The sequence below is a fragment of the Typopeltis vanoorti genome, chromosome 3, assembly GCF_054136105.1.
Source record: "Typopeltis vanoorti isolate ZY-2024b chromosome 3, IOZ_Tvanoo_1.0, whole genome shotgun sequence".
NCBI lineage: Eukaryota > Metazoa > Arthropoda > Arachnida > Uropygi > Thelyphonidae > Typopeltis > Typopeltis vanoorti.
In genome coordinates, this window is record NC_143551.1 from 60003771 (window position 1) to 60031351 (window position 27581).

Below are 27581 nucleotides of genomic sequence, written 5' to 3' on the forward strand. Positions count from 1 at the left end.
CTATTTCTTTAGAAACTGAGATCCAAATTTTAGCTCATTTAGTAGCTGGAGAAGGTTCAGCATCCTTAGGGAAATATTTTGGATTGAACAAAGCTACCATGAGAATGATTAAGAAAAATGAAGAGGCCATTAGAAAATCTGTTCTTTAAACAAAATTAGGTGCCAAGTTGTCAATGTATACGAGAGATATTAATTATAAAAATGAAGATGGAAAAGGCCCTAGTGATGTGGATAGAAGATTGCTCACAAAAAGGAATACATTTTTGTGGAAATGTCATCAAACAGAAAGCATTACAGTTGTACAAACAGATTCATGCAAAGGAGCCAACAATATCAAACTACAATTGTGATTTTTCTGCAAGCACAGGTTGGCTTACAAAATTTCTCAAAAGATACATACTTTATGATGTAAAAATAAAAGAAGCCACATCTGCAGATGAACCGGCAGCTAGGGAATTTGTTTCAAAACTGTCCAGAATTATTGAAAATGGTGGCTACACTCCTGATCAAGTTTTGAACAGTGATGAGACTGGCCTTTTTTGGAAAAAAAATGCAAGCAGAACTTATGTAGTGAAATCACAAAAAGTGTTGGTGACTTTAAGGCAGCAAAGGATTGTGTGACTATTATTTTACAGCAAGGCTTCAGGAGATCGTATATTAAAACCATTACTCGATAATCGATCCATAAGACTGCAATAAAAGGTGTGGATTTTAACACGTTACCAGCGCACTGGAAGACAAACAAAAAAGGTTGAGTTACAAAAGAAATTTCTAATGAATGGTTCCATCAATGTTTTGTTCCATAAGTTAAATGTTATTTGATAGGGAAAAAAATCTGGACTTTAAAGTTTTATTGATTATAGACAGTGCACCTGGCCATCCTGTTTTAGAACACCTAACTATGGATTTTGTTTTCTGCCACCTAATACAACATCCCTAATGCAAACACTAGACCAGGGTGTGATCGCTACCTTCAAAACTTACTACATAAGAAGAACATTCCAGTACATTTTGGATAAACTAGATAAGGATAATTTACTGACATTTGTTGATGTGTGGAAGAAATTTTCTATTTTGGATTGCAACAAATGGCATTATCAGAACTGAAACAATGCATGCTGGAAAGCTACTTGACCAGAATGTATGAAAAAAAAAAAAAACCATGTTCCTTTGCATACAACTGAATACTCCAATATCATCAGATTGGCACATGCAGTTGGCAGAGAAGGATTTGATGATTTTTTGTCTGCGAATATTCAAGAAATGATGGTTGATAAGGCTATTAGTGATAACGAAATAATAGAAGCTGTCCTTGAGAATCTTGATGAAAAAAGTGATGATGATGAAGAGATTCCACTCACTGCAGGATTAATTAAAGAAGAACTTCAAATGGCTAGTAAATTGCCAAGTTATTTTCTTACACATGATCCAAATACTGAACAAGCTGAACTGTTTAAACATTAATTGAAGTCATGTATAGTGCGATATGAAGAATTATACAAAGATCTAGTCAAAACAGGATCTCAACAATTAATTACAGAGTTCATGGTAAAAAAAAAATCAACCTTCAGAATTATTGGAAATTAGTGCTAATTTAGTTCCTTTTACTGAAGAAAATATTTCAACATTGCAGTATGAACAGGACGACCAAAGTGTTTCAAGTTATGGAAGTGATTTAATTCCAGTCTCACACAAAAGAATGTGGCTACTGTCAGAAAGTGATGGCGAATAAAATTTAACTAATAACCATATGTGCGGTTGTATTTGGGCCTTTTTGAATTTCTGATTTTTTAGTGACACTTTTTATTATTATTCTTATTGTTTTTTGACACCTCCAGGGAGCCCAAGGACTCATCAAGAGAGGGCACCTGCTCTACGGCTGTCTCCACCACTCAAGACTGCAACTACATCAATGCCATCTACTGCCAACCACACATGTATTTCCACAGACAATCGCAAACATCCATGCCCACGGCAGGATTCGAACCCGAGCCTTTTGGCTGGAGAGCAGATACACTGACCACTCGGCCAGCTAGGCTGGCATTTTCTTTAAGAAAGATGCATATATATATACTTTAAATAAGTATTTAAAATTTTAAAAATATATATATTGCATTAAAATTAAATAGTTTTATTCAATGATTTTCATATGTTTTGTTTGAAAATAAGTTATTGTGTCATATTGGGTTTTCACATCTGAAACCATTCTTCTATTTTTTCATATGCACTATATTCTTTTTTACATGGATTTCATTTATACTGTTTTTCTGGAACCAATCTGCCATGTAAATGGAGAATGGGTTGTATTTTGAACTTTAACCACAGTAGCTAATCTTAAATTCGAAAAAAGATAATTGTCTAAATGACATCTTATCTGGTTGTTTAGCCTCAAAATATACCAGCTAAAAAAAAAGAACATTAATTTCTCTCAAATTCAGCTGTGATTCCAATAAAAGTTGAACAAAATTGTTTCGCTACTTCTGTAGCAAAAATGCCTTTCTCTTACAAAAACGTTGAAATAAATTTAGCATTCTTCCTTTAAATGCCAACTGTAAAGATTATGATGAAACATTTTCTTTCTGCTTTCATTTTCAAGATTCAGTCTTTTCCTCTACCTGTATGAAAAACTTCCAAGGAAAATAATCAACTCCCTATATCTATTCTCCATAACAGCTATAAATTCATAACTGCATTAATGTAATCTTTAATATCTGATAAACTTTTCTATTTCTGTAATGAGAAATTTCATTTATCAAATTCCAGAGTTCCTATAAAAAATGTTATTTCAGTAACTTCAGACATAAAGGCTTAATAACTTTCAAAGCATCTTTCTATCTGAAAAACTGCTACTAACAGAACATTTTCTCACTGGTTCCAAAAATTCTTCCATATCATTTAATCTCTCTCTCTCTCTCTCTCTCTAACAGCTTTATTCAGCTATTTACAGCATTCTTTTCACTCGTGCATGCTTCAACATGCATGATACTTCCAGTTCCACTTAAATCACGAAGTGAGACAAGATGTTGCCATTACATGTTATCTTTGCAGTGCTTTGCTTGAGAGAGGTAACATCTCACGGTTTCAGTCAACTAAGTAAGTCTTTTTAACTTATATATTTTAAGTATATACACAAACATTAAACTGTAATACTAATTTTAGGTTAAACTAAATTACAATCAAGTAAATTCACTTAATTAAAAATTAGCGCTACAAGTAAACATAATATGTAAACAATGCACAACTTTAATATACACACATAAAAGCAAGCAATTAATCATGCAATTCTCACAATGTAAATGCACTAACAACCAAAAATAGTAATTTCAGACAGAATACGTAAGCTTATGCTGATTTACACAAACAAAATTTTATGGAACATCTATGGATATATTGATGGTCTACTTGAGAAAAGAGATGGAAACAAGGAAGGGCAGAATTCATTCATTTTGGTAAATTATGGAGACTAAAACTATATTAGGAATTATTACTTTAATTTCCCAATGTTTGACCTTCATATTAACAAGCTGTATTACATCTTATGCTATATTATATTACAAACTAAAAAATCACATACAATTGAAATTCAGAAAACACACTTCCTTTTCTAGTACACTTGTCATATGTTTTCTTTCCCTCACTGTTTACTGTAAGCCTACACATACTGGCCATTATATACACAAACTCTTACCACGACCCAATATAAAAACTAGGCGACATTAATGCATTAAAAAAACAGGACTTTAAAGAATTGCTCCAACATGAATTAAAAGTCTTCAGCAATATACCTTCCTAAAAAATGGCTACAGTAAAACTACTATCAATAAAATTCTTCACAAGACTTCACTCAATAATAAAAATAAACTAGATTACAATAAAACTGTGGCCATTCCATACATTAAAGGTATATCAGATAAAATAAACAAATACTACAGAAACAACCTTAATGCCACCTGTAACCACATCGCCGTCAAATGGATAAAATACATCACTCCTCTACACTTTTCTTATCCATCACATATTTCAACGTAATATCAATGATATTACAATTTTAATATGCACTTCACATCCGTGGTAACTTGGACGTATATATACGTCCTGGCCAGTTGGGTGGTTAAACTCACAAATCCCACTATGGGCATGGATGTTTGTTATTGTCTGTGAAAATACTAGTGGTAGTGGTGGTGGGCAGTAGATGGTGTTGGCATAGTTGTGATTCGCTGTAGTTGGTGGATTGAGTGGTGGAGATGGAAAGTTGTAGAGTAGGTGCCCTCCCTCGATGAAGCTTTGGACTCCTTGGAGGTGTCACATGATGATGATAATACAACCTTAATGCCAACTTTAAATCCCAAAATTAAAGAACATGTTCAACTCCTCCACTGGACTATACTTTATTATTCATTTCACCTACAATTTGCTTTATATAAGTAAAACAGGACACAATTCCTATCTGAAAAAAGGAACGTAAATGGCATGTTTAATAAAATCTGGCCTTTCTGATCATGCCCTGCATAGAATTGACTGGAAAGGCACCTCTTCAACCCTGGGCTCTAGTGCTGACTGCCAATTTTAAAGCTAGTAGGGTATGGTTTGAGTGTTTTAAAAAGAGAACTGGGATCCATAGTGTAGTAAGGTATGGAGAGACTGCTAATCAATTTGTGGATGAACTTAAAACTTATGTGGGGATGGAGGGATTTATTCCTCAGCAAGTGTTTAATTGTGACAAGACAGGACTTTTCTGGAAAAAGATGCCTAAGCAAACTTAGGCTGATGTAGAGTTGGTGGAAGAACACACAAAAAAAGAAAGCACTGCCAGGGCACAAACTGATGAAGGAACAGTTAACTCTCTTGTTGTATGGTAATGCTAATGTTGACTATAAAATTAAACCTTTGTTAATGTTTCACTCAGAATATTCCAGTATTTAAATCAAACAATGCAATAAAAAGTAAACCAGATGTGTTGTGGAGATCTAACAGTAAGTCTTGGGTGATAAGGCAGTTTTTTTTTATAGAGAGGATCCATGAAGTGTTCGCCCCCCCCCCCCCAATGTAAAACAACTACCTTGAAAAGCACAATCTACTTTTGAAAGCACTTCTTGTGCTGCACAATTCTCCTGCTCACCCCCAGGCTTGGAGGATGATTTGGACGAGCATAAAAGTCAAATTTCTACCTCTTATCCAACCCATGGATCAGTAGGTCATTTCCAATTTCAAAAAACTTTATACAAAGGCACTTCGAACTGACATACAACTGATCCTTGGACTTTTGTGAAAGCAATTTAACAATGCACAATTTAACATTGTGCATTGTTTGAGGCTTATAAATAAAGCATGGGGAGAAGTTTCTTTGAAAACTATTAACTCTGCCGGAAAAAAAATTTGGCCTAAGTGTGTGACAGGCACAGATTTTGAAAGTTTTCCTGCAGAGCCAGCAGAATCTGTGGTTGATGAAATTGTATGTCTTTCACTTCTAATCCATGGGATTAGAAGTTGAAAATGCTGATTTAGAGTAGTTGGTGGAAGATCATCAAAGAGCTTGCCACTGAGGAGCTTAAAGAACTGCAAAAGGAGCAGCATGAGGAAGTTGTTAAGGAACTTTTTTCAGAGAAAAAAGGGATTCAACTACTGAAATTAAAGAACTGTGCTTCCATTGGAAAAAAATCTAAACCACTGTAGAACAGTGGCACTCTGATGTATCTATGGTTAATAACAGTTGACATGGTTAAAAATCTATGGTTAATAACAGTTCTGGAACGTGTTAGATGAAGAAATGAGGGAATTAGAAGAAAATGAGATGGTGATTGTCGGAGGAGACTTGAACGGACATATAGGAAGACAGAATAGAGACTGTGAAAGGGTGCATGGTGGCCACAGAGTGGGAATTATGAACCAGGAAGGAGAGAGGGTTGTGGACTTTGCAGTAGCGTTTGATCTGGCAATTGTGAACTCGTTTTTCTACAAGAGGGAAGAACATTTGATAACATTTAGGAGTGATAACAAAAGCTCACAAATTGACTACATTTTGACTAGAAGAAAACATCTTAAGGTGTGACAAATTGTAAAGTAATTCCAACAGATCAAGTAGCACAACAACACCGACTGCTGTGCGCAGACTTTAAAATAAGATCGAAGATAAGAACTTCTGGATGCCGTGGGATGAAGATAATTAAGTGGTTTCGCTTAAAAGAAGAGAGTGTGAGGAATCGTTTTAGGGACAGAGTGTTAGAGAGGATTTCAGATGGACTGGAAAGTGCACAGGATTGGTGGAAACATAATTCAAAAGTAATCCTGAGCTGTGCAATCCAGGTGCTTGGTGAGACATCTGGAAAGTTTAGAGAGCAGAAGGAGGATTGGTAGTGGAATAATGATGTACAAGTGGCAGTGACAGCTAAGAGGAAGGCAAAGCAGAAGTGGGATGAGTCAAGAATGGAAGAGGACAGAGAGGTGTACAAAGAGAGAAAGCAAGAAGCCTAGAGAGTTGTGGCACAGGCGAAGGCCATGGCATATCAAGATCTGTATGATCAATTAGAAACAAAGGAAGGACAGAAAAATTTACCAACTAGCAAAATGTAGAAATAAAGCAGCAAAGGACATCTTACATGTGAGGCAGATCAAAGATGCTGAAGGAAGAGTATTATGGAGGGATGTGGACATAAGAAACAGATGGAAAATATACTTTGAGGGACTTCTGAATGAGGAAAATGCAAGGACTCTCAGAGGAGATGGGCATCCTTCTGAGGGGATGGTGCAGAACATCAGTAGAGTGGAAGTGACGGAGGCCATGAAGAGGATGAGGAATGGAAAATCGGTGGTCCCCGACAGAATTCCAGTGGAGGCATGGAAGGCACTGAGGGAAGAGGGAATTGACCTTCTGTGGGACCTGTTCATGAAAGTTTGCCAACAGGAAAATATACCCAAGGAATGGAGGGAGAGTACTCTTGTCCCCATCTACAAGGGTAAAGAGGATGCACAAGACTGTAAAAATTACAGAGGAATAAAGTTGATGTCACACACAATGAAGATCCTAGAAAGGGTTCTTGATGGTAGATTGAGGAAGGAGGTGGAGATTGCAAAGGAACAATTTGGATTCATGCCTGGTAGATCAAAACCAGATGCTATCTTTGGGTTACGGCAGAAGATGGAAAAGTTTCGAGAGAAACAACGGGAGCTACATCTGGTATTTATTGATCTGGAGAAAGCATACGATAGAGTGCCAAGGCAAGAAGTCTGGAGGTGTCTGAGGGAGAAGAAGGTGCCGGAGAAATATGTCAGGTTGGTGCAGGAAATTTACAGAAATGTGAAGACAAGTGTTCGGACCTGTTTGGGACAGACAGAAAGTTTTCAAGTAACAGTTGGCTTGCATCAAGGGTCAGCATTAAGTCCGTTTCTGTTTAATATTGTGATGGAGGTGGTAACAGAGGAGGTGAGAGAAGATGCGCCTGGGACAATGTTGTATGCAGATGACAGCTTGTTGTGTGTAGATTCAAGAGAAGAAGCAGGAACTAAACTGGAAAGATGGAGAAAAGTACTGGAAGAGAGGTATGAGACTGAGCAGAAGTAAGACAGATTATATGTGTGTTGCGCAGTCGGCAGCAGCAAGGAGACAGATCTGGAGCTGGAAGGAAATGTCATCAGGAAGGTGAGAGACTTTAGATACTTAGGTTCAACAGTGGAAGAAGATGGAGGAGATGAGAAGGAAGTGGGATGCAGGATACAAGCGGGTTGGAGGAACTGGAGGGAGATGACTGGAGTGTTATGCAATAAGAGGGTGCCGATCAATCTGAAAGGCAAAATCTATAGGACAGTAGTGAGGCCGGCTATGACGTATGCTATAGAAACTGTGGCCCTGAGGAAAAATAACATCTGCAGGATGGAAGTAGCAGAGATGAGAATGCTTAGGTGGATGTGCGGTGTGACCAGAAAGGATCGTCTGAGAAATGACTATGTGAGGGGAACAGTGAAAGTTACGAACTTAGGAGCGAAGATACAGGAGGCAAGGTTGAGATGGTTTGGTCATGCGATGAGGAGGGAGGGACAAATATGTGGGAAGAAGGGTCATGCAGATGGATGTGCAAGGAAGGCGGAAGCGTGGGCGGCCAAAGAAGAGATGGAGGGAGCTGGTAGAAGAGGACTTGAAGATGAAGAACTTGGATGTGGTGACAGCCCAAGACAGGAGGGTGTGGAGGAGACTCATTACAAACAGTGACCCCACTTAAGTGGGAGAAGCTGCAGAAGAAGTAGTATCACAATTGTAGACCGTTATGATTAGTCTTTGGTCGACTGAGAAGGTAGCTTAGGCAGTGTTGTGAAGAAGGTCCAAATGTTAAATTTTCTTAAGATTTTTGCCAATTTTGGAGAGATAGAGCTGATGTAAGAAATAGAAATATTGCCCTTAGAAACTGTAGTATCTTCATTACAGCTTTTGGGAAGATTGAAAAGAGGTTTGTTGATAATTTTCTTTGAATAGCCATTTCATCCTTTCCTTTAAAACCTAAAGTGTGGAAATGCTTCGTCGATGACATCTTTCTAATTTGGGAAAATGGCTTTGATACCCTCTGGAACTTTCAATAACACCTAAATAATATACATCATAAAATTAAGTTTATAGCTGAATTGAAGGATAAAGGCTCTCTTTATTTATTAGATGTAAAACTGTCCCGTTTAAATGAGAAATTCAAAATCACTATTTTTAGGAAATCAGCCAATACAGACAGATATCTCCACGCTGATTCTCACCATTACCCTCTGCAGAAATTCGGCATCGTTTCTACTCTTGGACACCACGCTTGCTCACTTCTTTCAGATGAACAGCATCTTAAAAACGAACTTAGTCATCTTCAAAGCACATTTCAGTTAAATGGATATTCAATGAAAATTATCAACAAACTCCTTTTCAATCCTCCCTCAGTTTCTAAGGGCAGTATTTCTATTCCTTACGTTAGCTTTATCTCTCCAAAATTAGCAAAAATCTTAAGAAAATTTAACATTCAGACCTCCTTCGCAACACTGCCTAAGCTACGTTCCCTTCTCAGTTGACCAAAGACTAATCATAACGGTCTCAAATATCCCAGAGTTTATCAAAGTTTCTGCAATTGTGGCAAACCTTAATTTGGACAGTCGGAAAAATCAATCGAACTCTATATCAAAGAACACCAAAAATGACATCAACTACAAAAGAACTCGAGCCAGCACCTCATCTACCCATGTCCTGTTTTCTAATTCGAACAAAGAGGACCTCCCATATCCAGTACTCTGGGAAAAGTCTAACAATCTTCACCGTTGTTATGATGAGATGGAAAGAAAATTTTTGGAGTCAAGAGAAATAATCCTAAACCCTGTTCACATCAATAGTAATTTAAGCTACAACTTATCAGACTGCCACCACTCTGCTATTCAATACTGGCTTGAGCGAGATCATGGATGCACTCGTTTCTAATAATACAGTTGGAGATTGTTCTTCTTTTTTAAACTCATCTAGACTTTAGTCTCTACAGTTCTTTACTGGAATTCTTATATGTATTTAGCACCTGAAGAAGTCTATGTTTAGATGAAACTAGTTAAAATCTTTTATGTTAATCTTGGTCTTTAGTCATTTAATACTTTTAACATGTTCCCAAACCTAGTAAATCTTCCTATAAACACACACATCTATATATATATATATATATATATATATATATATATATATATATATATATATATATATATATATATATATGCTTGTATACTCCAGATAATGATCTTAATATGAAGGTCAGAACATCAGGAAATTAAGCGGCTTAGCAAAGAACCAGAAAACTTGACTACAATTTGGGCAGGGAGAATAGATTTTTTCATTTTACTCTTAGAAGTCTGCTTTTAATTTGTTGCTGCTTTTCATATATCTGTATCATGCTGTAGTGTAGGTTGCATGAGAACTGAAAATTTTGACTTAAGGCATTGAATATATGAAGAATTTTTATCTTGGACTGCTTTAATACATTTTTTAGAAGGTAAGGACTTGAATAAAGAACGAGCATTTGCATTGAAGTGGAGAATGATGGCCAGTTAGTATTATGTCATTTATTTAACTGTATCCAGCAGGTCTTTGCAGGAGAGCAGAAAATGGTAATCACATCATGGAAGAAGAGGCATAGAAATTTCATCCTAATTGATGCCATTATAGCTCACTGGATTATATGGAATAAGAAAGAAATTAGTCAAAACACTAAATTAGCTGTATACAAGACAGTGTTCAAACCAATTTTAACTTATGGATCTGAGAGCAGGGTTAGAAATAAAACACTTGATCAAAGACTAGAGACTGCAGATATGAGAGTTTTGAGAAAGATAAGAGGGCATGAACATATGGCATCAATGGCAAAAAATAAAAAAAACGAGAATATTAGGAAAGAACTTGACATTGCTAGCATCCAGGAATGTGTTAGCAGAGCTAATCTCAGGTGGTATGGTCACTTAAACAGAATGGGAGAGGAAAAATTAGCCTTTTCTCTGCCAGGTTGGCAGGAAAAAGACCCAGAGGAAGACCAAAATATAAGTGGATTGATACAGTAAAAAGTGCCTTAGAAGAGAGAAATATAAGGTCTGATAATGTTGGAGTCTCGACTGGTAACAGATTGATTTGGAGGAAAATTGTAGATAGGAAGTTAGTAATGATGTACATTTTTCATGTAGTACTATCATATCCTGCACACCTCTTCAGGGCACATGACAGGAATTGGATGATGATAATTCCATGGAGTATAATACTCAGATTGGCTGGAAGAAGATCACTGTAGCAAAGGAAACATGGTTGGAGTTGCCAAGAAGTGAACTACATCTGAAGTGTATTTGGACAGAGAGCTGGTTAAGAAAAGGTTCAGGATGTTAAAAGAATGATGAGGATTATCTGGTATTCTAGTTGGCATATGTCATAGGAATTAATTTGGCTTCCCTTCCAGCTTGATCTATCTTCATCTTTCCCAGATTCCATCAGGAATATTGAGAGTCTGTAAATGCTTTCCATTGGTTCCTTAACCTTGCTATTGGTATTAGTTCAACAAAACTCTTCTTCTCACATTCTACACCTTGATCTCTGAACTTAGAGAAAGAATTAGAGAATAAAGTTAATTTGAGACATGATAATTAATCTCCAAAGATGAAAATTAACTTTAAGAAAGCACCTGGTTTAGTTGTGTTTTTAGTATACCCACTCTCTAATCCAGCGCTTCCCAAGCTGTGGGCCGCAGCCCCCTTGGGGGCCGTGAAATAATGAAAACAAATTTAACCTTTTTGATATTGACTTTATATACATATCAAAACTTGTTTTATATTATCACTCTCATCCGAGCTAGTTTTCTGTTACCAGTAAAAGTTTCGCATATACTTCACACATGAAAAAAAGCTTGAACAAGTTCATGTGGGGAGATAGTAACTCGCTTGCAGTGGTAAACAACACCCTCCCTAACAGCCACTATACTGCAGAGGCAATAAAAACAAGTACTTTTATTATGCCAGTGAATAAGGTATGAAGAGTAATATATTTCTCAACAAATAGTGCAATTAGAGACAACTGGGATAAAAACATACTAATTAATGAATCACATGTTCCCTCATACAGAAACTATGCTGTATAAACTGAAACAAAACCATATGTTGTATGGGCAAACACAGTATCTAACTAAAAACCATTGTTTTTAATTACATGTGTGTGAGTTCGATTTCTCAAGGCAGCAATAAAATTCAACTGAATGTGTTAAAATTCGTAACAGTGTTAAAACTAAGTAATATATATATATATATATATATATATATATATATATATATAATGAATGTTATGGCAGTTTCACATATGTAATTCGGTTGAAGAGAGTTAGCATTTCAACTCAATTGTCAGCTATGCTTTTATCTTTTGGGTTGTGCGATCTATTGTTAATACCGCACCAATCATATGCACGTTTTAATAACCTGCCTTTGCTGTCTGTTTCGCGTTAGGCTTAATTACAGTACAGGGAGAAAAGTCACAAAGGAGAAAAGTGTTCCTGGTCCAGGGATTCCCTTATTCAGGTAATATTCACTAATTTCATGTTATCAGTCTGTGGTGTGCCAGTATCGGTAAGTGGTGATATTATTTAATCTATTCTGCATTAAAAAATTTAACCCTGAGATGGATAAGTGGCTAATAAAAAATAAAAAAATTCTTGCGAACAATCAGAAGAAGCAGAAACAGACTGAAAAAAAAAAAAAAGGACAGTATTTCATATTTTACCAGAACAGCCCGCATCATCTTCAGAACCAAACAGTAAGAGGCAAAAAATGTAATATATGCATTTGATTTTTGCAATATTTGCTGTGTATGTTTTTGTATTGAATATAAATACAATAAATATTATAATAATATATGTCTATATTACGATTTTTTTTTAGGGGGGCCGTGAAATATTTCAATTTTTGCAAAGGGGGCCCTGACATCCAGAAGTTTGGGAAGCACTGCTCTAATCAACAGGCTGCAGGTTTGAATCCTACTATGGGCATGGATGTTCGTAAGTGTCTTTAGGTAGGAAATTGATTTCCAGTATAAAACCAGCTACTCTGCTTATGGGCTTGAAGTAGCTGAGGTAGGAGAGCAATCAAGGCAGAAAAGTAAAGAATAAAAAGTAAGGCAAAGAAATGTTGCTAGAGCATATGGTGGTACACATCATTAATGTCTGTACTGATGTCCCAAATGTTAGTGAAATGGATTTGGAAATCATTTTTATCATATGAAATTGTCATGTTATGTTGATTCTTTTGCATGATTTATATGCTTAGTAGTATGAGACCCAAAAGCATTTTGGTAATCTTACTCTTTCTGCAGTAATTTGAAGTGTCAGCAATACATCTTCTGCTGACTGATGGAATAAAATGGTTTAGACCAGGGGTCGGCAACTGGTGGCCCAAACATGCATTTTTGGTGGCCCATAATAGGTTGACTATACTTACATGGCATGTGGCCCATATGTTGAATTTAGATAATGCATTTTATATTCTATAGAGGTATCAGTATACTAAATTCATGTTACAAAATATACAGCAGGATCTTAAATAACAAAGTAATGAAATATTCCGAAAACTTTATTCTAGAGGTACAAAATGGATTTAGAAAAGGATGATCATGTATAGACCCAGCCTTCTGCCTAAAATTAATAATAGAGAAAAGAAGAGAATATAATTTAGAAACACATATTGCATTTATTAACTTTGAAAAAGCATTTGACAAAGTTAAAAGAAACATATTAAAAGAAAGACAAATGCCAAATAATATCCTAAAAGCTGTCACAAGTATATATGAAAATAATCAAATACAAATAAGATTAAATCATGAGCTATCATATACAAGAGAGCTAAACCAAGGGGTCCGACAGGGATGTCCCCTCTCAGCAACTCTTTTTAATATCTACTTAAATGAAATAATAATAAAATGGAGTAAAAATTTACATCAAGGAATTAAACTTTCACCTACAGTTAACTTAAACACTCTCCTCTTTGCAGACGACCAAATAATAATTACAAATTCTGAAGATAACTTACAGAAAGCTATTTTAAATCTAAATGAAATATCCAAAGATTATGGTATGATAATATCAATGGAAAAATCAAAAACTATGGCCTTTAAAGGACAAGATCCAGCAAGAACTAAAATAGTATTAGATAACAAGATCTTAGAACAGGTGAATTCATTTAACTACCTAGGATGTATGATCACTTATGAAAATGAAAAAGATATAAACATAAAAATTGCAAAATATTTAAAAATACAGGAGTAATTAACTCTATATTTAAACCAAACCTAGTTCAAAAACAAACCAGGCTAAAAGTATACAATACATTAGCCCTACCGGTCTTAATGTATGGAAGCGAAATCTGGACAATAAAACAAAAAAGACAAACAAAGATTAACAACAGCAGAAATGAAGTTTATGAGAAAAACTGCAAAGTATACCCTATTTGATCACAAAAGAAACGAAAATGTTATGAAAGAATTAAACCAAAAACCAGTAATTGAAAAAATTAAAAAATATAAACATAGATGGATGGAACACGTTCAAAGAATGAAAACAGAAAGATTACCAAAACAAGCCTTAAAGTACAAGCCATTAGGAAAAAGAAAACCAGGACGTCCTCTTAAACGATGACTTCTAAGGCCGGAACAGGCCATACTAGGCCTAAATCCTTGATACGTATGATGATGATGAGCTAATGCATTTTATAATACAAATAATAAATTAAAAATAATTTTATACCTATACCTCGTGATATCGCCATGCCACTTGGCGCAAGTCAACTGTGTGAGTCATTATGAGTGGGGATAGCAAAGGTGACGTCATCCGACGACAACCGAGATTTTGGCGCACTTTTGCAGTTGCGTTCCTGGTCTGTGTTTTAATATAAATCAGTAACATCAACTATTATTTTCAGAGGATATACATTTGTTAAAAATAATTTCAAAAATGGGTTCAGGAAAATGTAAAATTGCAGATGTTGGAAGAAGGTTTAATGATAAATGGAACAGCAAGTACCTCTTTATTGAAAATGGAGGTATTCTATTTTTATCAACGAAAGACGTTATGGACATCGTGATACAACTGTAAATTACATCCGACGCAACGGTCGGAAACACCGCCAATTTCAAGAATTCTTGATAGAAATAGAATCAGAGTGTAAAGATGTTATCTGCTACTCAGCTGTTAGACGGTTAAGTAGAGGTGCTGTGCTAAAATCAATTTTTAATTTACATGAAGAAATAGATATTTTCATGAGGGAACATGAAAATACTGCTTGCATCTATCGGATAAAAAATGGATTATGTCTCTTGCATTTACAGTAGATATTGCAACGTACCTTAATGAATTTAATGTGAACCTGTAGGGCCAAGATAAATTACTAGTTGAACTGTTTTCTGATATAAAAGCTTTTGAAGGACAAACTATGTCTGTTGAAGAAACATATGACGGAAGAAAATCTACATCATTATATATGTTGCAGATCTGCATCTACAATTGGAAGATTTACAAACGGAAGTTTCTACATGATTTGTGGATTTTCATAAAAATAGAATCGAAATACGATTATTTTTGAACCATTTTAATGTCGACATTGATAACGTATCAAACCAACTACAGATGGAAGTTTTGGAACAATGAAACATTGAAGATCGCATTTTCATTAGAAAATGTAAAAAAATTTTATCGATGCTTAGCAAAAAATTTGAAGGATTAATCAGTTTCACAAAGAAGATGATTGTATTTGGAAGCACACACATTTGCAAACAAGCATTTTCTACCAGGAGTTTTAGAAAAAGCATATTTTCTTCTCAGCTGACTAATGAACATTTGCAATTTTCGATTCGAATTTGCTCATCAGGTTATAAAGTGAATACAGATAATTTGGCTAATGGAAAACAATCACAAAAGGCACATTAAGTAGGGAGACACACATATTTTGATGCATAAAACTATATTACTTTGTTTTTACGTGATATTAATATTTCGTTGAGTTTTATTTTCATGCTTGTTTCATATCTCGTACTTTAAATATTTCTGTTTTTTAAGATTGATATATTAAAAATTGATAAATGAAGTATTTTTTCACTCACTATTTTCTCTTAATTAAACACTTGCATCCCGATTATTAAAAATAAAAGTGGAATGTGGCCTGCCAGTCTGAAAAGGTTGCCAACCCCTGGTTTAGACTGAAAGACAAACAACAGTACACATGGATATTTCAAAGCAGTTGCTAAATACTCTCATACAGTGCTCAACTTCTTTTTTTCGGGGGGTGACAGTGCTGCTCGTTTATGCTATATACTAAGGACAGAATGAGTTATAAATTCTTATACTAAAAATGTTATAAAAGTTGATTTATTATGTTATTTATAGATCAGTTCTGTCTTATAGATTAAAAGCACACAAATAACTGTACACACATTTTTATAGATAAACATTAATAAAAAAAAATTCTTCTGTTATATTTGCAGGTCAGACTATTCGTAAGCTCATCAAGAGTGGGTTAATTATTCGTAAACCAGTTGCAGTTCACTCACGTGCTCGAGTAAGAAAGAATACTGAAGCACGTAGAAAAGGAAGACATTGTGGACCTGGTAAGAGAAAGGGCACAGCTAATGCTCGCATGCCCAGAAAGGTGGTGTGGATAAGAAGGATGCGTGTATTGCGTCGTCTCTTGAAGAAATATAGAGAAGCCAAAAAGATTGATAGACATTTGTAAGTAGGCTATGGTATTATAATGAATTATTCCATTTTTTAAATATTTCTCATGTTGTGGTTAAAAAAAATTTAGTAAAGACGACTTTAGATCTCACTTGCTCTTTTAAGTTGAAAGAGTTAAAAGCAGTAAGTGCACTGATCCATCCATTAAAAAAAATTGTATTATAAACACTTTTTTCCATTCCCTGCTTGGAATTGATTTTCAGTGGGTGTAAAGAATAGCATAAGGAAAAAGAAAGAAGGCAACAAGAGTCCTTACAATATTGCTGAAATCAGAACTGCGTGTTCACTTGTGAATGGTAAATTAACTGTTATCAGTGGTACGGTTTGCTGTTTTCTGTGTCAATTCCACCTTGTCGCTTTACTTCTGTGAAATTCGTTGGAATTACTTTTGTAATTCACTTACTGTCTCTTAGTCAAACTTTGCTCTTGTGAATAGTAACATCTGTAGAGTCAGAAGACTCATTATGTCAGATCAAACACTCATCTTATCTTGTCTTGAAAGCATTCTGCATTGAAACATTCATAATCTGCTCTAACTATACATAATAAATAACGAAAAAAACTCACGTAGAAATATTATTTAATGGTATAATTTTCGCCTGTGTGTCACAGGCATCTTCAGTACAATTAGGCACAAAAATTAAACACTAACTGACAATTCCAAAAAGCGCCACCTAAGTAGCTGGTGTAAGATGACTAAAAAGGTCAATAACTTTCCTAAAAAAAAAAAAAAAAAAAAAAAAAAAAAAAAAAAAAATTAATACAATAAAAAGTTAGGAAAGATTAGCTGATTTGTAAAGTACTATCTCCCATAAAGGGGATAGACGTAAGCCGTCGGATCTGTTTAAGTTAGGAGAATGAAGTAGAGTTTCACATGCTTCTTTATAAAGGCGTTCCATGAGAAACTGACTTTTGTGAAGAACTCTTGTCTTTCTCCAATGAACTCTGTGTCTAGTGAAGATGGCATGTTCTGCAAGTCCAGACTTTTCAGGTTTAAAGTATTCAATATAAGATTGGTGTTCTTCTAGCCGAATGGAGGCAGATCTTCCCGTTTGTCCGAAATAACATAATCCACAAGAGCACGGAATCTGGTAGACACCTGGATGATTAAGATGTGGAAGCTTGTCCTTTGGAGAAGCGAGAAAGGTGGAGATTTTTCTAAACGGTCGAAAGGCAACAAAAATATTCAGTGGTTTTAAAATTTTTGCTATACGTTCACTGATGCCTTGTATAAAAGGGATGGTAATGCGTGTTACAAGGCATCAGTGAACGTATAGCTTACGTCTATCCCCTTTATGGGAGATAGTACTTTACAAATCAGCTAATCTTTCCTAACTTTTTATTGTATTAATTTTTTTTTTTTTTTTTTTTTTCTTAGGAAAGTTATTGACCTTTTTAGTTATCTTACACCAGCTACTTAGGTGGCGCTTTTTGGAATTGTCAGTTAGTGTTTAATTTTTGTGCCTAATTGTACTGAAGATGCCTGTGACACACAGGCGAAAATTATACCATTAAATAATATTTCTACGTGAGTTTTTTCCGTTATTTATTATGTATAGTTATGTCTACTCACGGTTTACCTCTTTTAAAACTTATAATCTGCTCTAGTAGTCCATTCCACTCATTTGCAGCTTACCATGCAAAAACATCTCCTTTCACATTCTTACTCACATGATCTTTGTGCAGTTTCCATGAATGACCTCACATTCTTTCATTACCATGTGCAATAATTATCCTGTATCTATCTAATAGGCTCTTGCCAACTTATATGTATCAGTCAGTGGCATCACATGCTTTCGGTTGGGTTTGCTGTCATGTGGGTTATACAACTTATACAACACGCGCTACAAATTTCACGTCAATTTGACCGTTTGCATGGGTGTGCATTTGCAGAAAATTTTCCAGGAAAGGGGGAGCCAAAGCTTGGAGACAAATAATCCATAAATCATGGATTATTTGTCTTCAAAGTTTTATAATTATTGATTTAGTTAAATAATTACATTAATAAATGTCTTTTAGCATTTTTAATGTAATTATTTTATCGATGTAAACTATAAATACAGTACATTATCTTCATTTTACATTGATTTTAATGAATTTTAATTCTTGGGGGGGGAAAGTATTAATACGGTTTTAGCACAATTTTATATATAAAAAAAAAATTAACTGGCATATTTTATTAAAAATCAACTAATTAATTAATCCCAATATCCTAAATTAAATTATTTCAGTTTAAAAGCAAAAAAATCGTAAAACTAACAAGTAAAATAATGTTAAATTACATACACTTACCTTTTAAAAATGTATTTTTCTGTTTAAATTTGTTTCACTATAAATTTACAATTTACACTTCACTCAGTGACTCACTAGATATAGAGGGCAAACGAACTGGTCTCGCTGTTCATGAATCAGAAAAAGATAAACCAAAAACAGGAACATGTGTATTATTGCTGCAACGAAACATGTATTCTATGGCTACCCCGCCATGGGCCGAAACAGGCCAATTCATAATAAAATTTTAAGACAGACAAAGCTTACATATAACGTTATAAGACATAAGGTTACATATCTCAATCGCTTTTACAATTATAATTTGTGGAATTTTTTACTCGAGCCTGGGGGGTCCCGTTTGCCCCTCCCTCTGCAAAGCCCATGACCGTATGATTGGGCTTCTGCAGAAGCCCATGACTGTATGATTGCATTTTTATCGATGTATGAAAGTTTGGAGAGTGCATAGCACATCAGCACTCATCTTAATTGGTTCAATGTAATTAATTGCAGGATAACTTTGAATACTGCATAGAGTGGGGGAACAATCTGTTTGTTTTAAGATTTATTAGAAAACAACAATGAAGGAATGCTATAGTTGGTTGGTACATTTGAAATACTCAAAGATGAAAATATGTGAACCATCATTTATAAGACATATTAGAATAGAAAATGAAAAGAAAGAATAAGTGTGAGCTGAAATACTTTCACTAATGGTAAATACAGAGGGCAAACAAATTATTAATAAATAACATTTGTGATATGTGTGTGTGTGTGTGTGTGTGTGTGTGCTATAAGTTGCTGGGTAGAGCAAATAGCACGATCCTATAACGTCTCGACATGAATAAGTGAATTTATGATGGCATAATTTAAAAAAAAAAACTTACGAGGAGACAGAGAATGGCAGGAATAAATATTGTTTGATGGAGCAGCAAATGATCTCGTAAAATTTGTTGCCCATGTTATATGCATTTCTCTGGTTTGTGTATATTTCGCTCAGTTTTCCAAGAAATTTCTTTTGTTTACTGAGACTCAGTATACATAACATCCGATCATTATCGGAATTATCCATACTTTCGAGAATCCTACATTCATCACTTTTTAGTATCAGCAGTTCTTCTGTCTTATCAATCTCACATATGCTTGTATTTTGTTGTAGATCAACAATGCCTTATAATACACAGAATATTCATTTTTATTCAGGAATAGATATTTTTTACTGTCTATTGTTTCCGAAGACTAGAATAAAAATGTCTCTATAACATTAAAAAACTTTGCAACCTCAACCGATGCTATACTGCATATCAAGAGAAACATTTAGTCTTTTTCACCTAATATCCACTTTCAAATTTTCAGTTCCAGAAAACGTGTAACAGCTGTTTGTAATAAAGCTATCGGATATAGTAATCGACCAACTCATGACAAGTGACAACATTCAATTGGATTGGTTGACACAATAACCAATCACAGCCGCTAGGTGAGCTCAAAATGTTAGTTCACCCAGTCTCGCCTTCTCAGTGCTTTAAAAATACTAAAACATTAAGAATTTGACCCACCGCTGCCTCTTTACATATTTTTGAAGGGCTCAAACGTATGTATTTTGAAAGCACACCCTGTCTATTAACGCAAATGTGACGCAATGTTTATGCGTCGAAAAGTGCATTCTTCATGAAACACTAATGCTTTATTATCCTCATGAAGAGGACAATGAAACATTAGTATATTTGTGTTCAATTTTAGGAATCGTGCAGTCTGCAAACTGGGGTAGTCGTTAATGGGAATAAATGCAAAAATATAATATCGGTGATACTGATATTTCGTGGATGAGCACCGCACACCCAGAATATTCGCCCCTGGTATCAGTCATATCACCTCTTCCTATCTACCATGCTCTGCAAACCACATCCCCTTAATTTGTCTCATGCTCGACATTTCAAGTCCTGGGAGCAGTGTTAGTTGGTAGCCTCGGTACTCTCTGTAATGTTTCTACAATGCGTACAGTAATCCTGATTTGGTCTGATTAATACCTTATATAGTGGCACTAATGGGGCCAAAACATTTTTTTGCGGTATATCAGCAATTTTCTGGGTAACCTTTTTAATTTGTGCAAAATTTATCCTCTTCACTTCAGTTTCCTATCAACTACCTTTACCTCCTCTCCCAACTAAGGCAAAGTTACTTCAATATGATTTTTTTTTTCTTTTTCTAATGTTTGGCCCATATATGAGAGGTTAGCTAATCACCCTGCAGTACCATATATGAGTAAGGGGTTGGGAAAGGAGAAACATGTTTACATTTGATTTAAAAGCCTGTATATTGTATTCCTTTGGAAATTTTATTATTATTATGTGACACCTCCAGGGAGTCCAAAGACTCATCGAGGGAAAGTGTGCCAACAGCATCGAACGATTGATCCCCTTCCAACTACTAACCGCGCTTTAGAGGTGAAGTAATGTCTTGAGTGAAAGAGAAATCCTAGTTTTTTGGAATCTGAAGATAATAAACTTCATTCTATATTCTCTGTTGATAGTGCATGACTTTACATTTATCATTATTGAAATAACATTCTAATTCTTCAGCCCAAAGCATAAATCCTCTTGAAACAACATATGTCAGGGAGAAGACTGTTCCACAGTACTACAGTAGCAGGGATGAAGGAGGAGGAATAGTAATTTGTTCTGTGGATTTCAAAAATTGTTCAATACAGTTCTTACCACTGATGTCATCTGTTCATGCCTCTAATCTTTGTCAGGAGTCTCATATCTGTGGTCTCTAGTCTTTGATCAAATGTTTTATTTCTAACCCAGCTCTCAGATCCATAAGTTAAAATTGGTTTCAACACTTTCTTGTATGCAGCTAATTTAGTGTTTTGACTAATTTCTCTCTTATTCCATATAAATTTATTCAATTGACTTCCTACCATACCAGCTTTGTTGATTCTGTTATCTACTTCCTTGCCATCTTCATTAAAATTGTGCCTTAGTAGCTGAAATGTTTTACTTATTCTATAGGTTTTTCTCCATTCACAATGTGGTTGATATTTTCAATGCTTCTGCCTATTTTCATTGTCTTTGTCTTGTTATTGCTGACCATACTAAATCTATTACAACAGTTATTCAATTTAGTCAGTGAATCTTACAGGCTTGTACTGGATTTATTTAGGAGTATAACATCATCTGCATAAAGTAGAGCTGAGATTAACATCTCCACTTTTGATATCAGGTTTAATACCACTTCATATTGTGATCCATATAGATAATAAATAACAGAGGGGATAATGCACATCCTTGTCTGACACCAGATTTAACATAAAACCATCTTCCTGTATCTCCTTCAATTCTAACTGCTGATTTACAACTCAGATAAAGACTAAGTATTTCTTAATATAATGCCCTGTTGACACCATATAACGGTAGTGGTTTGAATAGCACAGCTTTTCTCTTGGCACTATTTAAGTTTTGTAGACCTGCATTTGCAGGTCTACAAAACTTAAATACAGATCTTTGTTATATTCCCATGATTTCTCAACTATCTGTCGTAAAGTGAAAATCTTATCCTGACATCTTCTATTTGACCCGAATCCAAGATTCTCTTTCACAATCCTTCTCAACCGTTTCTCAAGAAATGGTTGAGAAGGATTTACTTGCATAAATCTTACCAGGAACACTCAGTAGAGAAATATCTCTGTAATTCTCACATTGTTTTATTTCCCTTTTTATATATGGATAATATGAGAGCTCTACTCCAATCATCTGGAATTCGTCCCTCTGTCTAGGCGTTTTGAACTATGCAGTGCAGCCACTGTAATTCTTTTATACCTTTATACTTTAACATTTTTGGTTGAATATCATCTACTTTTGTTGCCTTTTCACATTCCAGACTTTTGATGGCTTGTTCTACTTCAAGTATGGATATGTATTCCTGATTGCATGCCTCTTAAGAATTTTTTTTTACAACTGTGCTGTCATCACTGCTTGTTTCATTTAGCAAATTTTCAAAGTAATTACTCCATACATCAAGGATATCTTTTTCTCTGGTTTTCATGACACCTCTTTATCATCTCTAATTCTTTTACAGCGCTCTTTCTTCTATTTCTGAGGTTTTTCAACAGCCTCCAGAATACTTTGCTGCCTTCTTAATATTTATTTTTTTATGTTCTTACCAAAGTTCTCATGACTTTTATTTAGCTAGTTTTACAGTGTTTTGTTTTCTTACATTTGTGTCTGTATTCTCTAAGAGCACAAGCTGACTTATTTGCTAGGAACTTTCGATATGCTTTCTTCTTTTTTTTCACTGCCTCTTTAATTTCCTGTGTGCACTATGGAGTTCTGATTTTTCTATCCTTGCATACAACTTCACCACATGCTTCTCTGGCTGAATCAATCAATGTTTTCTTCAGGGCTTGCCACTGAATCTCCAAGGTTTGGTTCCTGTTCTCAAACTCTTTCATTTTTTCTTGAATAATGTTTGTATATTTTAGTCTACAGTTCACATCTGAGAGTTGCTCAACTTTTATTTGCTTTAAAACTTTTTTACGTGTTCTTCTTTTCAATATAAAATACAATTTTAATCTGCTCAAAACTAAATGGTGATCAGTTCCAATTTCAAATCATCTGTACACTGTAGTGTCCTGCACTATGTCTGACAATCATTTCCTACTCTGCTATTTAGATCCCCAACAAGGATCAGCTTTTCCTTTTTTGTGTCAGTTTCTTTCTCTAAAACCTCAAAAAAATTCTTCCACTTCTTCCATAGTGGAACCTTTTGTGGTACCATAAGCTCAATAAGTCTCATTGTCCAGTTCCCAAATTCTGATATTTGCCAATATCACTACATGATATTGCCTGCCATTCAAGAAGATTATCCTCGTATTTGGTGTTGAACACTATAGCTGTACCTTCTTTTCCTTGATTGTCATTGCCTGAATATAACATTTTGTGTTTATTGCAAAGAAGGATCTTGCCAGTTTTGTCTTTTTTGTTTCATTACCCCTATTATGTCAATCTGGTACTTATCCTATTCCTCAGCTGGCTCCATTTCCCAAATAGAAGATGTCAGGATAAGATTTTCACTTTACGACAAATAGTTGAAGAAATCATGGGAATATAACAAAGATCTGTATTTAAGTTTTGTCTGTCTTTGCCATTCAGGTTTTTTTTCATGTTGATAGTACTGATCTTGAACTCTGTTGATATTGAGTTATGTGTGTGTTTCAGGATTTGTTCCAGTAGCTGACTGTTCGCTGTTCATCCTGTTTCCCCGGCAAAAACAAAGGGGGCCTTGTTTAACTGGGCGACGCCCCAACCAGCATGAAATTCTGTCATGTTGTACCATCATTTTATATTGTGGTTTAACCCAATAAGAATACAATTTGGTTGGCTAAATCCCAAATTAGCAGCCCTTCCACGTTCGTGTAGTATCCAGATAGATACCTAACAGGGTCACCACAAGAAGGTGAGGATTGGACATTAGGTCAGAAGCAGCTGGTCTGTTCTCTGCATTCCTTTAAAGGCTATGTAGAGGTCTCCTCTCCAGTTATACACCCTTGAACCTATTCTTATTTCCTTTATAACCATATTTTCTAGACTTTAATTTTTTTTGAAAAAGAACACTAGTCTTTCATTAATATTGACTCAAATTTATTTTTTAATGAGAAATTTCTTATTTTTGGAAAGAACTTTCAGAACTCTGATGCACTTCCATGTTTGTCTTCTAAGGTTGAATTCTGTTAATTTCTGAAGGAGAAAGATTTTTTATTAAGCAAAGTATAATTTTCTCAATAGTATTTCACTGAGTCTGGGAAATAATTCTCTATCGTCCCTCTGTGTAATATGAAATATCAATGGCTTATGCAGTTCTAGCTATTCCAGAATTTTGATTGCCAAGAGTTTCTATCATATATTTTATAGCAGCATTAAATTTTAAAAGATTTGTTTCTTAATGGCATAGGACATCTATCACTAACTTTGTAGACATTGGTGTAGATAGCCACAGATAATTAAATTCATCGACACAGAAATTAATACTAGAATGAGATCAGTTAAAGCTTTCTGCACACAGCATCTCAGGTCAAAAAAAAATCTTTCTAAGCATTGACAGTAAATTGTTCCGATGAGTCTTGGAATCTAATTGTTGGTGAGCTTCTAAAAATTTTAACACTACTTTTCTTATTTTTGTTACAAGAGGATGTAAACAGTTGTGATTCAGATCATGAGGAACAGCACCCGCAAGACTATTTTCTTTAATTGCATCCTCATTGTTATTTTCATGTTCAGATTTGACAAAATTTTTAAATTTGGACTTTTCTTTATTTGCTATTAACTTATAAGTACATCTGCTAGTGCTAAGTTTATATCAAAGAAAGCTGCTGTTTGGTTGTAATTGATAAACCATCAGTTGCAATGCAATATCTTCTAAGCAATTCTCTACTGGCATACCACTGTATAGAAGCACAGTTCCAATATTGCACAAAATTCCATGTACTTGTTGAACATTCATATTTAAATATCATCAAAAATCAGATTAAATCTTTTGAACTATTTCATTTCCTACCATTTTTCAAATATGATTGCTGTAATTCAGTACCCCCCCCTTTTTTTTTTGTGTGTGTGTGTGTGTGGTTACTGGTGATTTGGATAAATTGTTAAAACCTCTTGCAATAAAAATCCTTTGCTGATATCCACAAAAATATTTTAGATTTTTATGATACAACAATCTCTGAAATTCTTCATTAACATGCAATATTTGTGTGTGTGTGTGTGTGTGTGGCAATGTTTACTAATCCAGATCTGAGTGTCATGATGTTTTCAGGTTTCCATTACATTTGCATTGTGCATAAAACAATCCCCTCAGTTGCATATTCAGTAATATTAGTGATTTTTTTTTTGTTAATTTTATCACTTTTATGTGAATATATCATAAACAATTCTTTTTAAATTAATACAGAAAAACTGGTATTTTTCTATCTGTACAGGTATTTGAATATCAGGAAAAAAATGACCAAGCTCTCAGTTGCCCTATTATAAAATGTAACTAAGTTACTAAAACAAGACTTACCTTTAATAAACCCATGTTGTTGAACAATTTCAGTTCTCATCTCTGATGTATGCACAGATATATAGTTGGACACTAACTTGGATTGTCCTTTGTGCAGTGGCACTATTTTTCCTCTTTTCACTCTTCTGGGATTGTTTCTGTTGCCAGAATCTTGTTGAACAACCAGGTCACAAGCATTGCCAGCATACTTTGCACATTCTCTTAATTATGCATAGTGATATCCTGTCAAATTCTAAACAGTTCCATTCTTGAACTGCAATTGAAGTGTTGTTATTCAACGCTCTTATCCCACCCTCCCATCACATGAAATACATTAACAAAATGCTCATTAACATTTCTACATCTTCTACAAATGTGATCCACACATAATATCCCCCAACTAAATCCAGTCTTTTGTATTCACTCTTTCTTTTTCAAGTTATATAACTGGAGAATTCTCTAGATCTGCTTTGCCCCTTCAGCCAGACTCTTTTCATATGCCAATTTCTCCTTCCTTATTACACTCGTTCATTCATCACCTTTCTGTTCTCTGCCATCACCAATTTGTTTCCTTAATTTATCAGTCCCCTGCTCTGTAAATTCAACACTGTTTTTGTTCCATGAAGCGTTTACCTGCATTATCCACTTCCTCTGTCAAAACAACATGATTGCTCTTCCTATTGATAACATTGTAGTTATGTCTTCTGTTATTTTTGAAAAAGATATTAAATTCAACAATCATATCCCACATCTTACTGACACATGTTGTTTCGTGTTTCATATTTCTGTAGTTAAAGTTATACATTATTATCATCATCTTCCTATCATTAGACTGCTACCTAAACATTTCAAGCTCATCTCTCTCTCTCTCTATCTATATTTCCTGATGTAGCAACACCCCCACTAAATAGATAAAATTCATGCTCGCCTCACTGCATTTATCACTGCTCCTTTCTTCAAGTTCCATATTGAAGGGATACAACTCTTCTCGGATATTCACTTTTTTTTTTCTCTCTCTCTCTCTTTTCAAAAAAATTCAATAATCGTATTTTATTTTTCTGAGTATATAATTCTCTGTTAACCATGTATCAAGGCTACAAAACTGTATACTTATTCCTGATATCCCTTACATTGGTCTTTTTCTTAATTCTATACACAAGAGGTTGAGGAACCTATCAACAAATCAGTACTGTGTGTGGGATGCAGATGAGGACTGAGATAGGATTCTTTTTTTTTTTTTAAGAATTGCAGGCTTTAGTTGTTTGGGAATACTTCTTGAGAAGGCCGTTTCAAAGGACAAGATAAAAGAAGATGAATAGAAGCAGGTTCAGTGTTTTTGTAGTTTGGTCAGTAGACTTCTATTACCCTTTTTTTGGAATAGGATGGATATGAGATTGCTTCGATGCATTGGGAAAAGTACCAGATATGTATAAGCATAATAGTTTACTCCCTGGTCCTTCTTTACTTCCCACAAATCTACACCATATCATTCAAGTCTTTTGACTAGGTCGCTCTTATTGAGATCATCTCTCATTCTCTATTTTGCCACATAATTTAAACGACTTCAAATTTGACTAGAAGTGTCATAATGTACTAGTATCAGATTAGTAAATTAATATTACTAATATTAATTTATATATTCCATATAAATTAATATTAGTTTCAAGATTTCAAGTTAATGCAAGATTCAAAATTTAAACTGTCTGCAATGAAAGCCATTCAGAAAATATGAGAGAGAGAAAGAAAGTGCTATTTATACATCACTTGGCTTCACTCTATTTTTCCTATGTATCCTGTTTTTTATGGACTGCTTCTTTAACTTTGTATCATCATCAAATTCCCTGTGCAGGAATATTATGATAGTACTACATGAAAAGTTACATCATTACTAACTTCCTATCAACAATTTTCCTCCAAATGAATCTTATATTTCTGTCTTCTAAGGCATTTTGACTCCTACCCTATTTATTCTTTGAACTCTTGGGTCACATTCTGATATTGCATCATTTAGGTATTTTTTCATTGTCGATATTTTTC

General features: G+C 34.7%; 1 protein-coding gene across 1 annotated transcript in view; it reads left to right on the forward strand.

The window, feature by feature from the left end:
* The window catches only part of LOC150108186 (large ribosomal subunit protein eL19-like), a 91259-nt gene that overhangs the window by 46386 nt on the left and 17292 nt on the right, over nucleotides 1-27581 (forward strand). Inside the window, exon 3 of the mRNA XM_090415641.1 lies at nucleotides 15992-16235. Coding sequence (XP_090271767.1) covers nucleotides 15992-16235 — 244 coding nt within the window. The remainder of the gene's footprint in view (nucleotides 1-15991; nucleotides 16236-27581) is intronic.